At 50.6% G+C, this 21685-nt stretch overlaps 1 protein-coding gene across 1 annotated transcript in view; it reads left to right on the top strand.

The window, feature by feature from the left end:
- LOC149441606 (uncharacterized) overlaps positions 1–21174 on the top strand; it is a 126835-nt gene extending 105661 nt beyond the window's left edge. The window contains 1 exon segment of the mRNA XM_089657110.1: positions 19347–21174. Within this exon segment, the coding sequence (XP_089513236.1) occupies positions 19347–20774 (1428 nt within the window). The 3' untranslated portion in view covers positions 20775–21174.
- Positions 21175–21685: the final 511 nt, after the last annotated feature.

Below are 21685 nucleotides of genomic sequence, written 5' to 3'. Positions count from 1 at the left end.
TCTGGAGATCATATGACATCACATTGCCTCCACCTCCCTCCCTGATAGAAGAGAGAAAGAAGAAGAAGATTCTAGAAGTCACCAGAGAGATCACTGAGCTGCTGACAGGAGAGGTGAGCGGTGCCGGGAATTCTGGGACATTCTCCAGTAACAGACAAGGGATGTGTCTGGATGGTGACTGTATCATTGTGTGTGTCAGGTTCCTATAAGGTGTCAGGGTGTCACTGTCTATTTCTCCATGGAGGAGTGGGAGTATTTAGAAGGACACAAGGATCTCTACAAGGACGTCATGATGGACAATCAGCCGCCCCTCACATCACCGGGTAAGAGGAGACTTTATTGTAAAGGAGAGAGCAGTACGGAGGATCCACCTAGATCCCCCATCATCTGATAAACACATAGAAACAATGGATTCAGTCAGTGTGTGTGTTTCCTACAGATGGATCCAGTCATGGGAACCCACCAGAGAGATGTCCCCGTCCTCTGTATTCCCGGGATTCCACACAGGAAGGTCACACCATCCCTCACCATCATCAGGTACATGAGGAACAATCACTGATAGTATCATTAGGATCTGTACATTATCTGCATTGTTACCATTGATGGCATTTTTATTATATATTCAGAGTGGAAACCTGAGAGATCCTAAAGTTGAGGTTAAAGAAGAGATAAAAGAGGAGGAGGATGAGGATGGGGGGATGGAGGAGTCAGAGATTCCAGAAGGACACAAAGATCTGTACCAGGACACCATGGTGGAGTCATCCAGCTACAGGAACCCACCAGAGAGATGTCCCCATCCTCTGTATTCCCGGGATTCCACACAGGAAGGTCACACCATCCCTCACCATCATCGGGTAGATGATGACAATTATTGGTAGTTGTGATTTATACACAGCATGTTTGTTACAATGAATGTTTTATTATATCTTTCAGAGTGGAATCCTCTGGGATGATAATATTGATGTTAAAGAAGAGTATAAAGAGGAGGATGAGGAGTATGGAGTGATGGAGGAGTTTTCAGAAGGACACAAGAATATGATGGAGCCACCTAATACCAGGAACCCCCCAGAGAGATGTCCCCGTCCTCTGTATTCCCGGGATTCCACACAGGAAGGTCACACCATCCCTCATCATTACAAGGTTGGTGGGATGGAGCGTCTAGAACATGGACTTGCGGAGACAATGTGTGGATTTTGTGTGTGATGTCACAATTAGAGATGAGCGAAGTATTCAAAAATTCGATTCGGCTGATTCGGCGAGTTCGTGGAGAAATTTTGATTCGAGTTGAATATATTCGCTGCGAATTTAACTTATAAAAGGGTTTCTAGGCTTCAGAGAGCCTTTATATTAGTGCAGAACACTGTACCTTTAATTTAAATGCCCTTGGAGTCTGCTGGGGAAGAGAAATAATACTGACAGTCAGTATGACATGCAGATGAGTGCCGTCGATCTTAGAATCACCGCACACTTCACTCATTTGGGCAGTCACGGGGCCAAAACCAGAGTGTGGAGCCACAGTGCGGCGGTGGAGGCAGCAGCAATGGGAGGCCATACAGCACCCTATGACAAAAATGGAAACCACCAGCAGTGTGAGGAGACCTGAAAGTGGCACATGGCAGAGTGTGGCGATGGAGACAGCAGCAATGGGAGGCCGTACAGGGACCCATGACACACTCTGGACCTGGCAGCAGCATGAGGAGGCGGTACAGGGGCCCATGACAGATTACGGGCCTGGCAGCAGCATGAGGAGTTGGTACGGGGGCCCATGGCAGATTACGGGCCTGGCAGCAGCAATGGGACGCCGTACAGGAACCCATGACACACTCTGGACCTGGCAGCAGCATGAGGAGGCGGTACAGGGGCCCATGACAGATTACGGGCCTGGCAGCAGCATGAGGAGTCGGTACGGGGGCCCATGACACACTCTGGACCTGGCAGCAGCATGAGGAGGCGGTACAGGGGCGCATGACAGATTACGAGCCTGGCAGCAGCAACTTGGACAGGAGGACGTTCAGCTTCTGCACCGTCGGGTGCGTGCTCGCAAACTGTTGTCTCTTGGAAACGGATTCCAAGAAAGACTGCTGACGGAATCCGTGAAGAGGAGTAGCAGGAGAAGGAGCATCTGAACGAGCGGAATATGCCAACAAGCGACAACAGGGGCCCATGACAGATTACGGGCCTGGCAGCAGCATGAGGAGTCGGTACGGGGGCCCATGGCAGATTACGGGCCTGGCAGCAGCAATGGGAGGCCCGTAATCTGCCAGCACCCTATGACAAAAAATTGAACACACCAGCAGTGTGAGGAGACCTGAAAGTGGCACATGGCATGAGACACTGTGGACCTGGCAGCAGCATGAGGAGGCGGTACAGGGGCCCATGGCAGATTAGGGGCCTGGCAGCAGCTATGGGAGGCCCGTAATCTGCCAGCACCCTATGACAAAAAATTGAACACACCAGCAGTGTGTGAGGAGAACTGAAAGTGGCACATGGCAGAGTGTGGCGATGGAGACAGCAGCAATGGGAGGCCGTACAGGGACCCATGAGAGACTCTGGACCTGGCAGCAGCATGAGGAGGCGGTATAGGGGCCCATGGCAGATTAGGGGCCTGGCAGCAGCTATGGGAGGCCCGTAATCTGCCAGCACCCTATGACAAAAAATTGAACACCCCAGCAGTGTGTGAGGAGACCTGAAAGTGGCACATGGCAGAGTGTGGCGATGGAGACAGCAGCAATGGGAGGCCGTACAGGGACCCATGACAGACTCTGGACTTGGAAGCAGCATGAGGAGGCGGTATAAGGGCCCATGGCAGATTAGGGGCCTGGCAGCAGCTATGGGAGTCCCGTAATCTGCCAGCACCCTATGACAAAAAATGGAACACACCAGCAGTGTGAGGAGACGTGAAAGTGGCACATGGCAGGGGCATGATTCATGGCGGATTTAGTCAGTTGTGTCAGGAACTGGTGGTTTGAAATCCAGACTAATCCACGCCTGATTCATTTTCACAAACGTGAGTCTCTCCACACTTTGGGTGGACAGTCGTGTCCTCCGCGGAGTTACAATACCTCCTGCCGCACTAAACACGCGCTCTGATGCCACGCTACTGGCCGGGCATGACAGCCTTTCAAGGGCAAATTCAGCTAGTTGGGGCCAAAGGTCAAGTTTCGTTGCCCAGTAGTCAAGGGGATTGTCTACCTCGGTTGGCAGGGTGCTGTCCATGTAGGCCCAAGCCTGTTGTTTGAGCTCCTGCTCCAGGTCCACCTGATGCTGCTGCTGCTGCGGCTGGTTAGTAGTTTCCTCACTGCGCTGGTGAAGAAAGCTACTCATCATCGACTGCAGACTGAGGCAGCCGCTGCTGGTGGAGCTACCACTTCTCCTACCACCCCACCCCTCCCCTGCTGCCATGGCAGCGGAACGCGAGCGCACAGGGCCCACAGTGTCTGAGGATGGACGTTGGCGCACAAAGGCAGAGACCAACTGACTACATAGGTGGTTTTTATAGTACTTTATTTTGGCCTCCCTCTCAGCAGGTGTGAAAAAGGCCACCATTTTTGAACGGTAGCGAGGGTCCAACAAGGTGGACAGCCAAAAGTCATCCCTCTGTCTGATGGTTATTATTCGGCTGTCGCTACGCAAGCAACCGAGCATGCTATGGGCCATTTGTGCCAAGGAATGCAAGGGACTCCCTGCCTCCATCTCCACAGCATACTGCCACGGTGCGTCTGGGTCCTCTGTCTCCTCCTCCTCCTCCTCTACCAGATGCTCCTGCTCCTCCACTCCTGTCCGCTGAGTGGAAAAACCACCCATTTCACTCAATATTTCCTGAGCACAAATGTCCTCCTTTACCTCCTTCTCTTCTTCCTGTCCTGCCCCCACAGGGGTCATGTGGCGTTGAGATCTGTGCGCCACGTCTACCGCACCCTGACCAGCCATTGTTAACAGCATTTGTTCCAGGACGTGCAACAGAGGAATGACGTCGTTCATCCCATAGTCCTGCCGACTCACGAATAGCGTGGCCTCCTCAAAGGGCCTGAGCAAGCGGCAGGTGTCACGCATGAGCTGCCAATGGCTGACATCGAAGTTACACAGGGGAGTACCTTTATCCGCTTGTAACATCAGTTAAATCGGTGATGGCCTTTCGCTGTTCGTAAAGGCGGTCTAACATGTGTAGGGTTGAATTCCACCTTGTTGCAACGTCGCAGATCAGGCGATGCTGTGGAATTCCGTTCTGCCGCTGCAGCTCAAGGAGGGTGTGCTTTGCGGTGTAGGAATGGCTGAAATGCATGCAAAGTTTACGTGACATTTTAAGGATGTCTTGCAGTGGGATGGTGGATTTTAGGAACCGCTTGACAACCAGATTGAACACGTGAGCCATGCATGGCGCATGGCACAACCTTCCTTGACGCAGAGCAGACACCATGTTCTTTCCGTTGTCGGTCAACATGGTTCCGATTTTCAGTTTGCGCGGAGACAGCCATCTGTCGATTTCTCTGTTCATTACACTGAGAAGTTCCTCCCCTGTGTGACTACGTTCGCCAAGGCATACCAGGTGCAGCACAGCGTGACACCGTTGCGCCCTGCACATGTGATATGCCGGTCGGGTAATGGGACTTGGCACGGGGGTGGCGGCTGAGGACACGGCGGAAGAAGAGGTGGTAGAGGCGGACATCTTTTGTGGACCAAGGACGTGCAAACGTGGAGGCAAAAGCGGCGTGACCTGTCCAAGTTGCTGGTGCTGCTGTGACGGCACCACGTTCACCCAGTGGGCCGTAAATGACATGTACTGTCCCTGACCGTAGTTACAGCTCCACACGTCGGCGCTGCCGTGCACTTTGGCAGAGACCGACATGCTCAAAGACTGGCCCACCATCTCTTCTACATGTGAATGCAGGGCTGGCACTGCCTTTTTGGCGAAGAAATGCCGGCTTGGCACTCTCCACCGCGGCGCGGCACAAGCCATCATTTCTCGGAAAGGTGCTGAGTCCACCACTTGGAAAGGGAGGGACTGCAGCACCAGCAACTTGGACAGGAGGACGTTCAGCTTCTGCACCGTCGGGTGCGTGCTCGCAAACTGTTGTCTCTTGGAAACGGATTCCAAGAAAGACTGCTGACGGAATCCGTGAAGAGGAGTAGCAGGAGAAGGAGCATCTGAACGAGCGGAAGATGGCAACGAGCGACAACTCCCCTCAGCAGAGGTGTTGGAGCCTTGACTGGCTGATAGAGGGCGATTGACGTCGGGTGACGGAGCAAGTAATGTAGCGGGTGATGGAGGGGGGCTGGGGCAGGCAGAACCGCCGTATCTTTATCACGGTTTTCCCAGGCCACCAAATGGCGACGCTGCATATGCTGCCGCAACGCTGTAGTCCCAACATGGGCCCCCTGGCCACGCTTGACTTTCTGGCCACATAGTCGACATACGGCTACGTTTACTTCCTCGGGCGGCTTGACAAAAAATTGCCACACCGCCGAGTAGGAAACTTTGCCCCCGATACTCCTCACTGGCTGACTGCTGCTTCCTCCGTGCACACCGGCACCACTACTGGCCGTGGTGGTAGGCTGCAGTGGAGCTGGTGCTCTACTCCGTGGCCGTTTGCCTCCACTGACACTGCTGCGACCCTGCTGCCTCCTGGGCAACCCACCGACTGTTTTGCTCGCTGCCAAGCTGCCACCCTCTTCTCCTGATGATGCAGAAGCAATAGCCTGATGACGACGAGGCTACCAAGTGCGATCAGCCTCATCATCATCAATTAGGGTCTCCGCCTCACTACTAGCCCCCTCGGCTGCGTGTGGGTCAGGAGACAGACCTGTCTCTAGACCGGCTACCGAGCCACTCTCCTCGCCAGTACTTCTTCGCCTGGCTGCTGAAGAGGCGGATGTCTCCCCCCGTTCCTGACCGCCCTCTGTTAGCTCTTCCTCACTGTACAGTGGGGCTGAGCCCACAGCATGCGATACTTCGCTTGGTGAGGGAACACCAAAGGACAGGGGCAGGTCGAGGACACGTGATTTCAGTGGGCTTGCTCCCGGGCCATGCCAACTAACGGTTGTGTCTGACGTACACACCGACCGTTGGCTGTAGGTGTCAGAGGTGACCTGGGAAGAGGAAGACGACCGAGCCAACCAATCGATGACGGCAGGGTTGTCGGTGGAGACACGAGCACTGGCCTCTGGCTGCGACTAGTGCTGCCTCGATCCCTTCCTCTGCTGCCACGTCTGCTCGCTCCTAAAACATTGCCTCCTCTGCCACTCCTCTGCGTGTTGTCTGACATACTCTTTAATTCTATAAGCACCCCAAAAATAACGTAACGATGCTGTGTCCCTCAGTAACAATGCTGTGTCCCTCAGTAACAATGCTGTGTCCCTGAGTAACAATTCTGTGTCCCTGAGTAACAATTCTGTGTCTGTCCCTGAGTAACAATTCTGTATCCCTGAGTAACAATTCTGTGTCCCTGAGTAACAATTCTGTGTCTGTCCCTGAGTAACAATTCTGTGTCTGTCCCTGAGTAACAATTCTGTGTCCCTGAGTAACAATTCTGTGTCCCTGAGTAACAATTCTGTGTCCCTGAGTAACAATTCTGTGTCCCTGAGTAACAATTCTGTGTCTGTCCCTGAGTAACAATTCTGTGTCTGTCCCTGAGTAACAATTCTGTGTCCCTCAGTAACAATTCTGTGTCCCTCAGTAACAATTCTGTGTCTGTCCCTGAGTAACAATTCTGTGTCCCTAAGTAATGTTTCTGTGTCCCTAAGTAACGTTTCTGTGGCCCTAAGTAACGGTTCTGTGGCCCTCAGTAACAAATCTGTGTCCCTCAGTAACAATTCTGTGTCTGTCCCTGAGTAACAATTCTGTGTCCCTATGTAACGTTTCTGTGGCCCTAAGTAACGATTCTGTGGCCCTAAGTAACGTTTCTGTGGCCCTAAGTAACGTTTCTGTGGCCCTAAGTAACGTTTCTCTGTCCCTAACTCTCTCCCTGAATACAGCCAGGTCTGCCTCTGTTGAATGACTGGAGGCAAATGGAGAATTCTAAAATGGCCGCCATTTATAGCTCGACCATTACACAGTGCTGGCTGGCTGGCTGCTGATTGGCTAATGCGATCACATGTCATGAATGAATGCATTATGGGTCAGCGCGCCTTGTCTGCGCGCCTTCCCAGACATCCCCACTCCGTCGCCGCACATGTCGCCGCCATTTTAGGAAAAATTTCGATATGCGCATCCGAAGTCTGCTTATTTTCGGATTCGACGCGAATCGAAATTTTCCTAATATTCGAAACGAATTCCACTTCGCCTACTTCGATTCGCTCATCTCTAGTCACAATCATAAATCTTACATTTTACAGATGATATTTTCTCTCATTTCCTTGATTTAGAGTGGAGATCCAATCGATATAGAATTTGAGGTGAAAGCAGAAGAAGAAGAGGCGTATGTGAGGGATGATCAGCAGTCTATGGAGGAGGATGGAATAACGGGGACATTTATAGAGGAGGACACTCCTACAGAGATCAGCACAGGTGGGTCATGAATAGAGATGAGCGAAGAAATGAAAAATTCGATTCGACTGATTCGGCGAATTCGTGGACAATATTCGATTCGAGTCGAATAAATTCGCTGTGAATTTAACTTAAAAAAGGGTGTTTCTAGGCTTCAGAGAGACTTAATATTAGTGCAGAACACTGTACCTTTAATTTAAATGCCCTTGGAGTCTGCTGGGGAAGAGAAATAATACTGTCACTCAGTATGACATGCAGATGAGTGCCGTCGATCTTAGAATCACCGCACACTTCACTCATTTGGCCAGTCACGGGGCCAAAACCAGTGTTTGGAGCCACAGTGTGGCGGTGGAGGCAGCAGCAATGGGAGGCCATACAGCAACCTATGACAAAATGGAAACCAGCAGGAGTGTGAGGAGACCTGAAAGTGGCACATGGCAGAGTGGGAGTAATGGGAGGCGGTACAGGGACCCAGGTCACACTGTGGGCCCAGCAGCAGCGTGACCAGGCGATACGGGGGCCCATGGCAGATTTGGGGCCTGGCAGCACCTATGGGAGGCCTGTAACCTGCCAGCAACCTATGACAAAATGGAAAACCGCAGGAGTGTGAGGAGACCTCAAAGTGGCACATGGCAGAGTGGGAGCAATGGGAGGCGGTACAGGGACCCAGGTCACACTGTGGGACCAGCATCAGCGTGAACAGGCGGTACGGGGGCCCATGGCCGATTTGACCTCGTTCATCCCATAGTCCTGCCGACTCACGAATAGCGTGGCCTCCTCAAAGGGCCTGAGCAAGCGCAGGTGTCACGCATGAGCTGACAATGGCTGACATCTAAGTTACACAGGGAGTACCTTTATCCGCTTTTAACATCAGGAAATCTGTGATGGCCTTTCGCTGTTCGTAAAGGCGGTCTAACATATGTAGTGTTGAATTCCACCTTGTTGCAACGTCACAGCATGAGGAGTCGGTACGGGGGCCCATGGCAGATTACGTGCCTGGCAGCAGCAATGGGAGGCCCGTAATCTGCCAGCACCCTATGTCAAAAAATTGAACACACCAGCAGTGTGAGGAGACCTCAAAGTGGCACATGGCAGAGTGGGAGCAATGGGAGGCGGTACAGTGACCCAGGTCACACTGTGGGCTCAGCAGCAGCGTGACCAGGCGGTACGGGGGCCCATGGCCGATTTGGGGCCTGGTGGCACCTATGGAAGGCCTGTAATCTGCCAGCAACCTATGACAAAATGGACAACCGCAGGAGTGTGAGGAGATTTCAAAGTGGCACATGGCAGAGTGGAAGCAATGGGAGGCCGTACAGGGACCCAGGTCACACTGTGGGCTCAGCAGCAGCGTGACTAGGCGGTACGGGGGCCCATGGCCGATTTGGGGCCTGGCGGCACCTATGGGAGGCCTGTAATCTGCCAGCACCCTATGACAAAATGGAACCCTGGGCTGGGGCAGGCAGAACCGCCGTATCTTTATCACGGTTTTCCCAGGCCACCGAATGGCGACGCTGCATATGCTGACGCAACGCTGTAGTCCCAACATGGGCCTACTGGCCACACTTGACTTTCTGGCCACATAGTCGACATACGGCTACGTTTACTTCCTCGGGCGGCTTGACGAAAAATTGCCACACCGCAGAGTAGGAAACTTTGCCTCCGCTACTCCTCACTGGCTGACTGCTACTTCCTCCGTGCAGACCGGCACCACTACTGGCCGTGGTGGTAGGCTGCAGTGGAGCTGGTGCTCTACTCCGTGGCCGTTTGCCTCCACTGACACTGCTGCGACCCTGCTGCCTCCTGGCAGCAGCAATGGGAGGCCGTACAGGGACCCATGAGAGACTCTGGACTTGGCAGCAGCATGAGGAGGCGGTATATAGGGGCCCATGGCAGATTAGGGGCCTGGCAGCAGCTATAGGAGGCCCGTAATCTGCCAGCACCCTATGTCAAAAAATTCAACACACCAGCAGTGTGTGAGGAGACCTGAAAGTGGCACATGGCAGAGTGTGGCGGTGGAGACAGCAGCAATGGCAGGCCGTATAGGGACCCATGAGAGACTCTGGACTTGGCAGCAGCATGAGGAGGCGGTATATAGGGGCCCATGGCAGATTAGGGGCCTGGCAGCAGCTATAGGAGGCCCGTAATCTGCCAGCACCCTATGTCAAAAAATTCAACACACCAGCAGTGTGAGGAGACCTGAAAGTGGCACATGGCAGAGTGTGGCGATGGAGACAGCAGCAATGGGAGGCCGTACAGGGACCCATGAGAGACTCTGGACCTGGCAGCAGCATGAGGAGGCGGTATATAGGGGCCCATGGCAGATTAGGGGCCTGGCAGCAGCTATAGGAGGCCCGTAATCTGCCAGCACCCTATGTCAAAAAATTCTACACACCAGCAGTGTGAGGAGACCTGAAAGTGGCACATGGCAGAGTGTGGCGATGGAGACAGCAGCAATGGGAGGCCGTACAGGGACCCATGAGAGACTCTGGACCTGGCAGCAGCATGAGGAGGCGGTATATAGGGGCCCATGGCAGATTAGGGGCCTGGCAGCAGCTATAGGAGGCCCGTAATCTGCCAGCACCCTATGTCAAAAAATTCAACACACCAGCAGTGTGTGAGGAGACCTGAAAGTGGCACATGGCAGAGTGTGGCGATGGAGACAGCAGCAATGGGAGGCCGTACAGGGACCCATGAGAGACTCTGGACCTGGCAGCAGCATGAGGAGGCGGTATATAGGGGCCCATGGCAGATTAGGGGCCTGGCAGCAGCTATAGGAGGCCCGTAATCTGCCAGCACCCTATGTCAAAAAATTGAACACACCAGCAGTGTGTGAGGAGACCTGAAAGTGGCACATGGCAGAGTGTGGCGATGTAGACAGCAGCAATGGGAGGCCGTACAGGGACCCATGAGAGACTCTGGACTTGGCAGCAGCATGAGGAGGCGGTATATAGGGGCCCATGGCAGATTAGGGGCCTGGCAGCAGCTATAGGAGGCCCGTAATCCGCCAGCACCCTATGTCAAAAAATTCAACACACCAGCAGTGTGAGGAGACCTGAAAGTGGCACATGGCAGAGTGTGGCGATGGAGACAGCAGCAATGGGAGGCCGTACAGGGACCCATGAGAGACTCTGGACCTGGCAGCAGCATGAGGAGGCGGTATATAGGGGCCCATGGCAGATTAGGGGCCTGGCAGCAGCTATAGGAGGCCCGTAATCTGCCAGCACCCTATGTCAAAAAATTCAACACACCAGCAGTGTGAGGAGACCTGAAAGTGGCACATGGCAGAGTGTGGCGATGGAGACAGCAGCAATGGGAGGCCGTACAGGGACCCATGAGAGACTCTGGACCTGGCAGCAGCATGAGGAGGCGGTATATAGGGGCCCATGGCAGATTAGGGGCCTGGCAGCAGCAATAGGAGGCCCGTAATCTGCCAGCACCCTATGTCAAAAAATTCAACACACCAGCAGTGTGAGGAGACCTGAAAGTGGCACATGGCAGAGTGTGGCGATGGAGACAGCAGCAATGGGAGGCCGTACAGGGACCCATGAGAGACTCTGGACCTGGCAGCAGCATGAGGAGGCGGTATATAGGGGCCCATGGCAGATTAGGGGCCTGGCAGCAGCTATAGGAGGCCCGTAATCTGCCAGCACCCTAGTCAAAAAATTCAACACACCAGCAGTGTGTGAGGAGACCTGAAAGTGGCACATGGCAGAGTGTGACGATGGAGACAGCAGCAATGGGAGGCCGTATAGGGACCCATGAGAGACTCTGGACTTGGCAGCAGTATGAGGAGGCGGTATATAGGGGCCTATGGCTGATTAGGGGCCTGGCAGCAGCTATGGGAGGCCCGTAATCTGCCAGCACCCTATGACAAAATGTAACACACCAGCAGTGTGAGGAGACCTGAAAGTGGCACATGTTTGAGGCATGATTCATGGCGGATTTAGTCAGTTGTGTCAGGAACTGGTGGTTTGAAATCCAGACTAATCCACGCCTGATTCATTTTCACAAACGTGAGTCTCTCCACACTTTGGGTGGACAGTCGTGTCCTCCGCAGAGTTACAATACCTCCTGCCGCACTAAACACGCGCTCCGATGCCACGCTACTGGCCGGGCATGACAGCCTTTCAAGGGCAAATTCAGCTAGTTGGGGCCAAAGGTCAAGTTTCGTTGCCCAGTAGTCAAGGGGATTGTCTACCTCGGTTGGCAGGGTGCTGTCCAAGTAGGCCCAAGCCTGTTGTTTGAGGTCCTGCTCCAGGTCCACCTGATGCTGCTGCTGCTGCTGCGGCTGGTTAGTACTTTCCTCACTGCGCTGGTGAAGAAATCTACTCATCATCGACTGCAGACTGAGGCAGCCGCTGCTGGTGGAGCTGCCACTGCTCCTACCACCCCACCCCTCCCCTGCTGCCATGGCAGCGGAACGCGAGCGCACAGGGCCCACAGTGTCTGAGGATGGACGTTGGCGCACAAAGGCAGAGACCAACTGACTACATAGGTGGTTTTTATAGTACGTTATTTTGGCCTCCCTCTCAGCAGGTGTGAAAAAGGCCACCATTTTTGAACGGTAGCGAGGGTCCAACAAGGTGGACAGCCAAAAGTCATCCCTCTGTCTGATGGTTATTATTCGGCTGTCGCTACGCAAGCAACCGAGCATGCTATGGGCCATTTGTGCCAAGGAATGCGAGGGACTCCCTGCCTCCATCTCCACAGCATACTGCCACGGTGCGTCTGGGTCCTCTGTCTCCTCCTCCTCCTCCTCTACCAGATGCTCCTGCTCCTCCACTCCTGTCCGCTGAGTGGAAAAACCACCCATTTCACTCAATAATTCCTGAGCACAAATGTCCTCCTCTACCTCCTCCTCTTCTTCCTGTCCTGCCCCACAGGGGTCATGTGGCGTTGAGATCTGTGCGCCACGTCTACCGCACCCTGACCAGCCATTGTTAACAGCATTTGTTCCAGGACGTGCAACAGAGGAATGACGTCGTTCATCCCATAGTCCTGCCGACTCACGAATAGCGTGGCCTCCTCAAAGGGCCTGAGCAAGCGGCAGGTGTCACGCATGAGCTGCCAATGGCTGACATCGAAGTTACACAGGGGAGTACCTTTATCCGCTTGTAACATCAGGAAATCGGTGATGGCCTTTCGCTGTTCGTAAAGGCGGTCTACCATGTGTAGGGTTGAATTCCACCTTGTTGCAACGTCGCAGATCAGGCGATGATGTGGAATTCCGTTCTGCCGCTGCAGCTCAAGGAAGGTGTGCTTTGCGGTGTAGGAATGGCTGAAATGCATGCAAAGTTTACGTGACATTTTAAGGATGTCTTGCAGTGGGATGGTGGATTTTAGGAACCGCTTGACAACCAGATTGAACACGTGAGCCATGCATGGCGCATGGCACAACCTTCCTTGACGCAGAGAAGACACCATGTTCTTTCCGTTGTCGGTCAACATGGTTCCGATTTTCAGTTTGCGCGGAGACAGCCATCTGTCGATTTCTCTGTTCATTACACTGAGAAGTTCCTCCCCTGTGTGACTACGTTCGCCTGGACCTGGCAGCAGCATGAGGAGGCGGTATAGGGGCCCATGGCAGATTAGGGGCCTGGCAGCAGCTATGGGAGGCCCGTAATCTGCCAGCACCCTATGTCAAAAAATTCAACACACCAGCAGTGTGTGAGGAGACCTGAAAGTGGCACATGGCAGAGTGTGGCGATGGAGACAGCAGCAATGGGAGGCCGTACAGGGACCCATGACACACTCTGGACCTGGCAGCAGCATGAGGAGGCGGTATATAGGGGCCCATGGCAGATTAGGGGCCTGGCAGCAGCTATGGGAGGCCCGTAATCTGCCAGCACCCTATGTCAAAAAATTCAACACACCAGCAGTGTGAGGAGACCTGAAAGTGGCACATGGCATGAGAGACTGTGGACCTGGCAGCAGCATGAGGAGGCGGTATAGGGGCCCATGGCAGATTAGGGGCCTGGCAGCAGCTATGGGAGGCCCGTAATCTGCCAGCACCCTATGTCAAAAAATTGAACACACCAGCAGTGTGTGAGGAGACCTGAAAGTGGCACATGGCAGAGTGTGGCGATGGAGACAACCCACCGACTGTTTTGCTCGCTGCCAAGCTGGCACCCTCTTCTCCTGATGATGCGGAAGCAATAGCCTGATGACGACGAGGCTGCCAAGTGCGATCAGCCTCATCATCATCAATTAGGGTCTCCGCCTCACTACTAGCCCCCTCGGCTGCGTGTGGGTCAGGAGACAGACCTGTCTCTAGACCGGCTACCGAGCCACTCTCCTCGCCACTACTTCTTTGCCTGGCTGCTGAAGAGGCGGATGTCTCCCCCCGTTCCTGACCGCCCTCTGTTAGCTCTTCCTCACTGTACTGGATGACACCGGGAGCACTAGCCTCTGGCTGCGAATAGTGCTGCCTCGACCCCTTCCTCTGCTGCCACGTCTGCTTGCTCCTAAAACATTGCCTCCTCTGCCACTCCTCTGCATGTTGTCTGACATACTCTTTAATTAAACAATTCTGTGTCCCTGAGTAACAATTCTGTGGCCCTAAGTAACGGTTCTGTGGCCCTCAGTAACAATTCTGTGTCCCTGATTAACGTTTCTGTGGCACTAAGTAATGGTTCTGTGGCCCTCAGTAACAATTCTGTGTCCCTGATTAACGTTTCTGTGGCACTAAGTAACGGTTCTGTGGCCCTCAGTAACAATTCTGTGTCCCTGAGTAACAATTCTGTGTCTGTCCGAGTAACAATTCTGTGGCCCTAAGTAACAGTTCTGTGGCCCTCAGTAACAATTCTGTGTCCCTGAGTAACAATTCTGTGGCCCTAAGTAACGGTTCTGTGGCCTTGTGTAACAATTCTGTGTCTGTGCGAGTAACAATTCTGTGGCCCTAAGTAATGGTTCTGTGGCCCTCAGTAACAATTCTGTGTCCCTGAGTAACAATTCTGTGTCTGTGCGAGTAACAGTTCTGTGGCCCTAAGTAACAGTTCTGTGGCCCTCAGTAACAGTTCTGTGTCCCTGAGTAACAATTCTGTGTCTGTGCGAGTAACAATTCTGTGGCCCTAAGTAACAGTTCTGTGGCCCTCAGTAACAATTCTGTGTCCCTGAGTAACAATTCTGTGGCCCTAAGTAACGGTTCTGTGGCCCTCAGTAACAATTCTGTGTCCCTGTGTAACAATTCTGTGTCTGTGCGAGTAACAATTCTGTGGCCCTAAGTAACGGTTCTGTGGCCCTCAGTAACAATTCTGTGTCCCTGAGTAACAATTCTGTGTCTGTGCGAGTAACAATTCTGTGGCCCTCAGTAACAGTTCTGTGGCCCTCAGTAACAGTTCTGTGGCCCTCAGTAACAATTCTGTGGCCCTAAGTAACGGTTCTGTGGCCCTCAGTAACAATTCTGTGTCCCTGAGTAACAATTCTGTGTCTGTGCGAGTAACAATTCTGTGGCCCTAAGTAACAGTTCTGTGGCCCTGAGTAACAATTCTGTGGCCCTAAGTAACGGTTCTGTGGCCCTCAGTAACAATTCTGTGTCCCTGTGTAACAATTCTGTGTCTGTGTGAGTAACAATTCTGTGGCCCTAAGTAACGGTTCTGTGGCCCTCAGTAACAATTCTGTGTCCCTGAGTAACAATTCTGTGTCTGTGCGAGTAACAATTCTGTGGCCCTAAGTAACAGTTCTGTGGCCCTCAGTAACAATTCTGTGTCTGTCCCTGAGTAACAATTCTGTGGCCCTAACTAAAGTTTCTGTGGCCCTAAGTAACAGTTCTGTGGCCCTCAGTAACAATTCTGTGTCTGTCCCTGAGTAACAATTTTGTGGCCCTAACTAAAGTTTCTGTGGCCCTAAGTAACAATTCTCTGGCACTCAGTAACAATTCTGTCTGTCCCTGAGTAACAATTCTGTGGTCCTAATAACGTTTCTTTGTCCCTAAGTAACGATTCTGTGGCCCTCATTAACAATTCTGTGTCCCTGAGTAATGGTTCTCTGTCCCCAAGTATCGTTTCTGTGGCCCTAACTCTGTCCCTAATACAGAGCGGTCTGCCTCTGTTCAATGACTGCAGGCAAATGAAGAATTCCAAAATGGCCGCTATTTATAGCTCGACCATTACACAGTGCTGGCTGTCTGCTGATTGGCTGATGTGATCACATGTCATTGAGGAATGCATTATGGGTCAGCGCGCCTTGTCTGCGCGCCTTCCCAGACATCCCCGCTCCGTCGCCGCACATGTCCGCCGCCATTTTCGGAAAAATTTCAATTCGCGCGTCCGAAGTAGGCTATTTTTCGGATTCGGCGCGAATCGAAATTTTTCCGATATTCAACTCGAATTCCACTTCGGCTACTTCGATTCGCTCATCTCTAGTCATGAACACTAAATCCATTCCTCCACCCATACTGCTCACTGATTGGTCCAGAGTAGGGCGGGGACTGGGTGATATCAGCCTGTAATCCCCTGGTCACTTTCCTGAGCTGTGTTCCCCGTCCTGTATTCCTGGATTTCTCTCGGATAATCTTCCTTCTCTGTGCTGCAGACACAATTTATGTCTCTAGACTGGATTTATGGAGGTTCTGGGGTTCAGCTGGCAGAAAAATGTTGATTTTTCCTATAAGCATTGCATAATGTAGGCACCCAGGACATGTGACTGGGGGTCTCCTGCCTTGTGCCTGACTCCTCCAGGGGACCTTCTCTGTTGTCTGCTGGCTGTGCCGGGTGGAGGGATATGTCTGTAGTGTCTCAGACCCAAGTCACTGAGTGCAGTCTCAGGAGATGGGAGGCAAGCAACCCTTTAAGGACCTTTAATTACTGAATAAGAATATTATGAGTCCTGACCATTACATTATATACTCTATGTTGTACATTACATACTCCTGACCCCTGCACTATATACTCTATGTTGTACATTACATACTCCTGACCCCTGCACTATATACTCTATGTTGTACATTACATACTCCTGACCCCTGCACTATATGCTCTATGTTGTGCATTACATACCCCTGACCCCTGCACTATATACTCTATGTTGTACATTACATACTCCTGACCCCTGCACTATATACTCTATGTTGTACATTACATACTCCTGACCCCTGCACTATATACTCTGTGTTGTACATTACATACTCCTGACCCCTGCACTATACGCTCTATATTGTGAAATACATACTCCTGACCCCTGCACTATATAATCTATGTTGTACATTACATACTCCTGACCCCTGCACTATATATTTTACAGTGGATATACAAAGTCTACACACCCCTGTTAAAATGTCAGGTTTCTGTGATGTAAACAAAGAGACAAAGATAACTAATTTCAGACCTTTACCACCTTTAATGTGACCTATGAACTGTACAACTCAATTGAAAAACAAACTGAAATCTTTTAGAGGGAAAGTAAACAAAAAATACTAAAATAATGTAGTTGCATAAGTGTGCACACCCTCTTATAACTGGGGATGTAGCTGTGTTCTGAATGAAGCAATCACATTCACAATCATGTTAAATAGGAGTCAGTACACACCTGCCATCATTTAAAGTGCCTCTGATTAACACCCGATAAAGTTCAGCTGTTCTAGTCAGTCTTTCCTGACATTTTCTTAGTCACATCCTACAGCAAAAGCCATGATATGCAGAGAGCTTCCCAAGCATCAGAGGGATCTCATTGTTAAAAGGTATCAGTCAGGAGAAGGGTACAAAAGAATTCCCAAGGCATTAAATATACCATGGAACACAGTGAAGACAGTCATCATCAAGTGGAGAGAATATGGTGCAACAGTGACATCACCAGTGACATCACCAACAATGACATCACCAACAATGACATCACCAAGAACTGGACGTCCCTCCAAAATGGATGAAAAGACGAGAAGAAAACTGGTCTGGGAGGCGGCCAAGAGGCCTACAGCAACATGAAAGGAGCTGCAGGAATATGTGACAAGTCCTGGCTGTGTGGTCCATGTGACAACAATCTCCGTGTTCTTCATATGTCTGGTCTATGGGGTAGAGTGGAAGACGGAAGTCCTTTCTTAGGAAGAAGACCATCCAAGCCCGGCTACATTCTACAAAAACACATCTGAAGTCTCCCAGAAGCATGTGGGGAGATGTGTTCTGGTCTGATGAAACCAAGGTTGGACTTTTTGGACATAATCCAAAAGATATGTTTGGCACAAAAACAACACTGCACACCACCAGAAGAACACCATACCCACTGTGAAGCATGGTGGTGGCAGCATCATGCTTTGGGGCTGTTTTTCTTCAGCTGGAACTGGGGCCTTAGTCAAGGTAGAGGGAATTATGAACAGTTCCAAATACCAGTCAATATCGGCACAAAATCTTCCGGCTTCTGCTAGAAAGCTGAACAAAGAGGAGCTTCACCTTTCAGCATTGCGACCACCCAACGCATCCATCCAAATCCACAAAGGAACAGCTTCACCAGAAGAAGATGGAAGATTTGGAATGGCCCAGCCAGAGCCCAGACCTGAATCCGATGGACAATCTGTGGGGTGATCTGAAGAGGGCTGTGCGCAGGAGATGACACGCAATCTGACAGATTTGGAGTGTTTCTGCAAGGAAGAGCGGGCAAATATTGCCAAGTCAGGATGTGCCGTGCTGATAGACTCCTCCCCAAAAAGACTGGGTGCTGGAATCACATCAAAAGGGGCTTCAACAAAGGATTAGTGTAAGGGTGTGCTCACTTATGCAACCAGATTATTTATTTTTTTATTTTTACTTCCCCCCCCCCCCCACCTAAAATATTTCAGTTTGTTGTACAGTTTATGGATCACATTAAAGGTGGAAAAAGTTCTGAAAATATTTTTATTTGTCTATTTTTTTTTACATCAAAGAAACATGACATTTTAACAGGAGTGTGCAGACTTTTTATATCCACTGTAATTTGTACATACTCCTGACCCCTGCACTATATACTCTATGTTGTACATTACATCCTCCTGACCCCTGCACTATATACTCTATGTTGTACATTACATACTCCTGACCCCTGCACTATATACTCTATTTTGTACATTACATACTCCTGACCCCTGCACTATATACTCCATGTTGTACATTACATACCCCTGACCCCTTCGCTATATACTCCATGTTGTACATTACCTACCCCTGACCCCTGCGCTATATACTCCATGTTGTACATTACCTACCCCTGACCCCTGCGCTATATACTCCATGTTGTACATTACACACCCCTGACCCCTGCGCTATATACTACATGTTGTACATTACACACCCCTGACCCCTGCGCTATATACTCCATGTTGTACATTACCTACCCCTGACCCCTTCACTATATACTCTATGTTGTACATTACATCACATCCTCCTGACCCCTGCACTATATACTCTATGTTGTACATTACATACTCCTGACCCCTGCACTATATACTCTATGTTGTACATTACATACTCCTGACCCCTGCACTATATACTCTGTTGTACATTCCATAGTCCTGACTTCTGCTTTCCCCCCTCCCCCCACTGCTATATATACACACACAATATGGAGTCTCTTTTGTTCCCCCCATTTCCTCCCAGCTGGACATTTTATATCGGATGATGTGATTGGAGCACAGACTTTTACATGGTGATAATAATGTGATAACATCCTCCAACTTTGGACCCTTAAACAGAAAGTGATAATGAGGGAGGAGTCAATACCCCAATGATGGTGGTCTTCAGGATCAGGGAGGAGTCAATACCCCAATGATGGTGGTCTTCAGGATCAGTCCAGTCTTCATCTTGGTTGTTCTCCCCCCATCCTCACTCTCTGACCTCTGGTGGGGCTCAGCCAGTCCTGGTTTGGAGGAACCAATCAGCTCCTGTCTAGTAATCCTCTTTGTCTTTGTATTTTAGTCCATGGCCGGGAGATGAGGAAAACCTCCGAGGATTGTCTCACTTTGTCTCCAGACTGGAAAGTAGAAGATGAGGACATCACACAGTATAGTCCAGGAGAAAACCCGGCTCCCTCCAATGTCCATCCGGCACCACCCAGTGTAGATGGACCATCGGATTCCTCGTATCCTGAGGAACCTCAGACTGTGCGGGACCGGGCCGGCCTTCCAACAGGGAAGAGCTTCTCCTGTACTGAGTGCGGGAAGGGGTTCTCGTGTAAACCACATATTAATGTGCATGAAAGATCTCACACGGGGGAGAAGACATATTCTTGTACTGTGTGCAGGAAATGCTTTTCAGAGAAGTCCAGTCTTTCTGCCCATCAGATATTGCATACGGGGAAAAAGACGTTTTCCTGTCCTGAGTGTGGGAAATGTTTTTCACTGAAGTCCTATCTTTCCAAACATCAGAGATCTCACACGGGGGAGAAGCCATATTCATGTCCTGAGTGTGGGAAGGATTTCTTGCGTAAATCAGGTCTTAATGAGCATATAAGATCTCACACGGGGGAGAAGCCATATTCTTGTACGGAGTGTGGGAAGGATTTCCTGCGTAAATCAGATCTTATTGTGCATAAAAGATCTCACACGGGAGAGAAGCCATATTCCTGTCCTGAGTGTGGAAAATGTTTTTCACATATGTCCAGTCTGTACGGACATCAGAGATCTCACACGGGGGAGAAGCCGTATTCCTGTCCTGAGTGCGGGAAATGTTTTTCACAGATGTCCCATCTTTTCAGTCATCAGAGATGTCACACGGGGGAGAAGCCGTATTCTTGTTCTGAGTGCGGGAAATGTTTTTCAGATAAGTCCAGTCTTCATAGACATCAGAGATCTCACACAGGGGAGAAGCCTTATTCCTGTCCTGAGTGTGGGAAATGTTTTGTACGAAAATCAAAACTTGACACACATCAGAGAACTCACACGGGGGAGAAGCCTTATTCCTGTCTTGAGTGTGGGAAATGTTTTGTACGAAAATCAAAACTTGACACACATCAGAGAACTCACACGGGGGAGAAGCCTTATTCCTGTGATGAGTGCGGGAAATGTTTTTCACTGAAGTCCTATCTTTCCAAACATCAGAGATCTCACACGGGGGAGAAGTCTTATTCCTGTCCTGAGTGTGGAAAATGTTTTGTAGAAAAATCAAAACGTGACACACATCAGAGATCTCATACGGGGGAGAAGCCATATTCTTGTTCTGAGTGTGGGAAATGTTTTTCACAGAAGGCCCATCTTTACAGACATCAGAGATCTCATATGGAGGAGAAGCCATATGCCTGTCCTGAATGCGGGAAATGTTTTTCAGACAAGTCCAGTTGTTCCAGACATCAGCGATCTCACACGGCGAAGAAGCCAATTTCCTGTCCTGAGTGAGGGAAAATTTCCTCACTGAAGTTCTGTCTTCCTGTACATCAGGGGTCCCACACAACCCTGGAGGTGTATTAGTGGCTTGAGTGCGGGAAATGTCTTCTAGATGAATGTTGCTGGACATCCCAGCTCTCATGTGGGGAAGAAGCACACCCTGATATACACCTCAGATATACTCCATGGCTGATCTTCATCATGGAAGAAACAGTCCATAAGGAGATCAGAGGCCCCCAAAGACATGGATGAAGTGTGGGACCGGGTTGGCCATTGATGGCAGGAGAAGAATAAAAATGGAGTCCTGTCCTGTGATTGGCTGAGTACATTTTGTGGTGGGAGATTTCACAAACACTTATAGATCTATTAAATAAAAGTTTAATAAATGTGATCGGCATTCACCCGGCTGTGACATCTTTTGGCCACATTTTATTTCATATGATCATTGGCTCCAAATAGGGACCATCATTTCATATTCTGCGACTTTTACTGATGGAGGTATTTCAGGAAAATACTGCATTATGACCACTAGATGGCGCTGACAAAGGAAATCACTGTGTTAAATCACATAGGTCCAGAATTTGTCATGTCTGGATGGACACTTGTCTATTCCCTCCAATGAATGGTCTATAAGTGGAGCCCTTAGTTCCCTTCATCAGGCATGGATTCATCTCCATCACTGAGGTCATCCTCATCACTTGTGAGTACAGAACACACTGAAGGATAGAAGGTCATCCAAGCAGCAATAATAAACCAACCATTCATTTACAGCTGAAAATCTGCATTCCGCCATTAGATGGCACAACGTTTTATAGGAATTAGTGTCATCTAGTGAACAAATGTAATATTTTACCCAAAAACAGGAAACAAAGGAGGTTGTGCTGAGTAAGTAGATACCCAACACGCCCAGCCCTACAATGGTG

The sequence above is a fragment of the Staurois parvus genome, unplaced genomic scaffold, assembly GCF_062004578.1.
Source record: "Staurois parvus isolate SC_StPar_1 unplaced genomic scaffold, SC_StPar_1.0 ptg000965l, whole genome shotgun sequence".
NCBI lineage: Eukaryota > Metazoa > Chordata > Amphibia > Anura > Ranidae > Staurois > Staurois parvus.
Note: the sequence above shows the minus strand (reverse complement) of the source record. Positions and strands in the feature narration are given on the sequence as shown.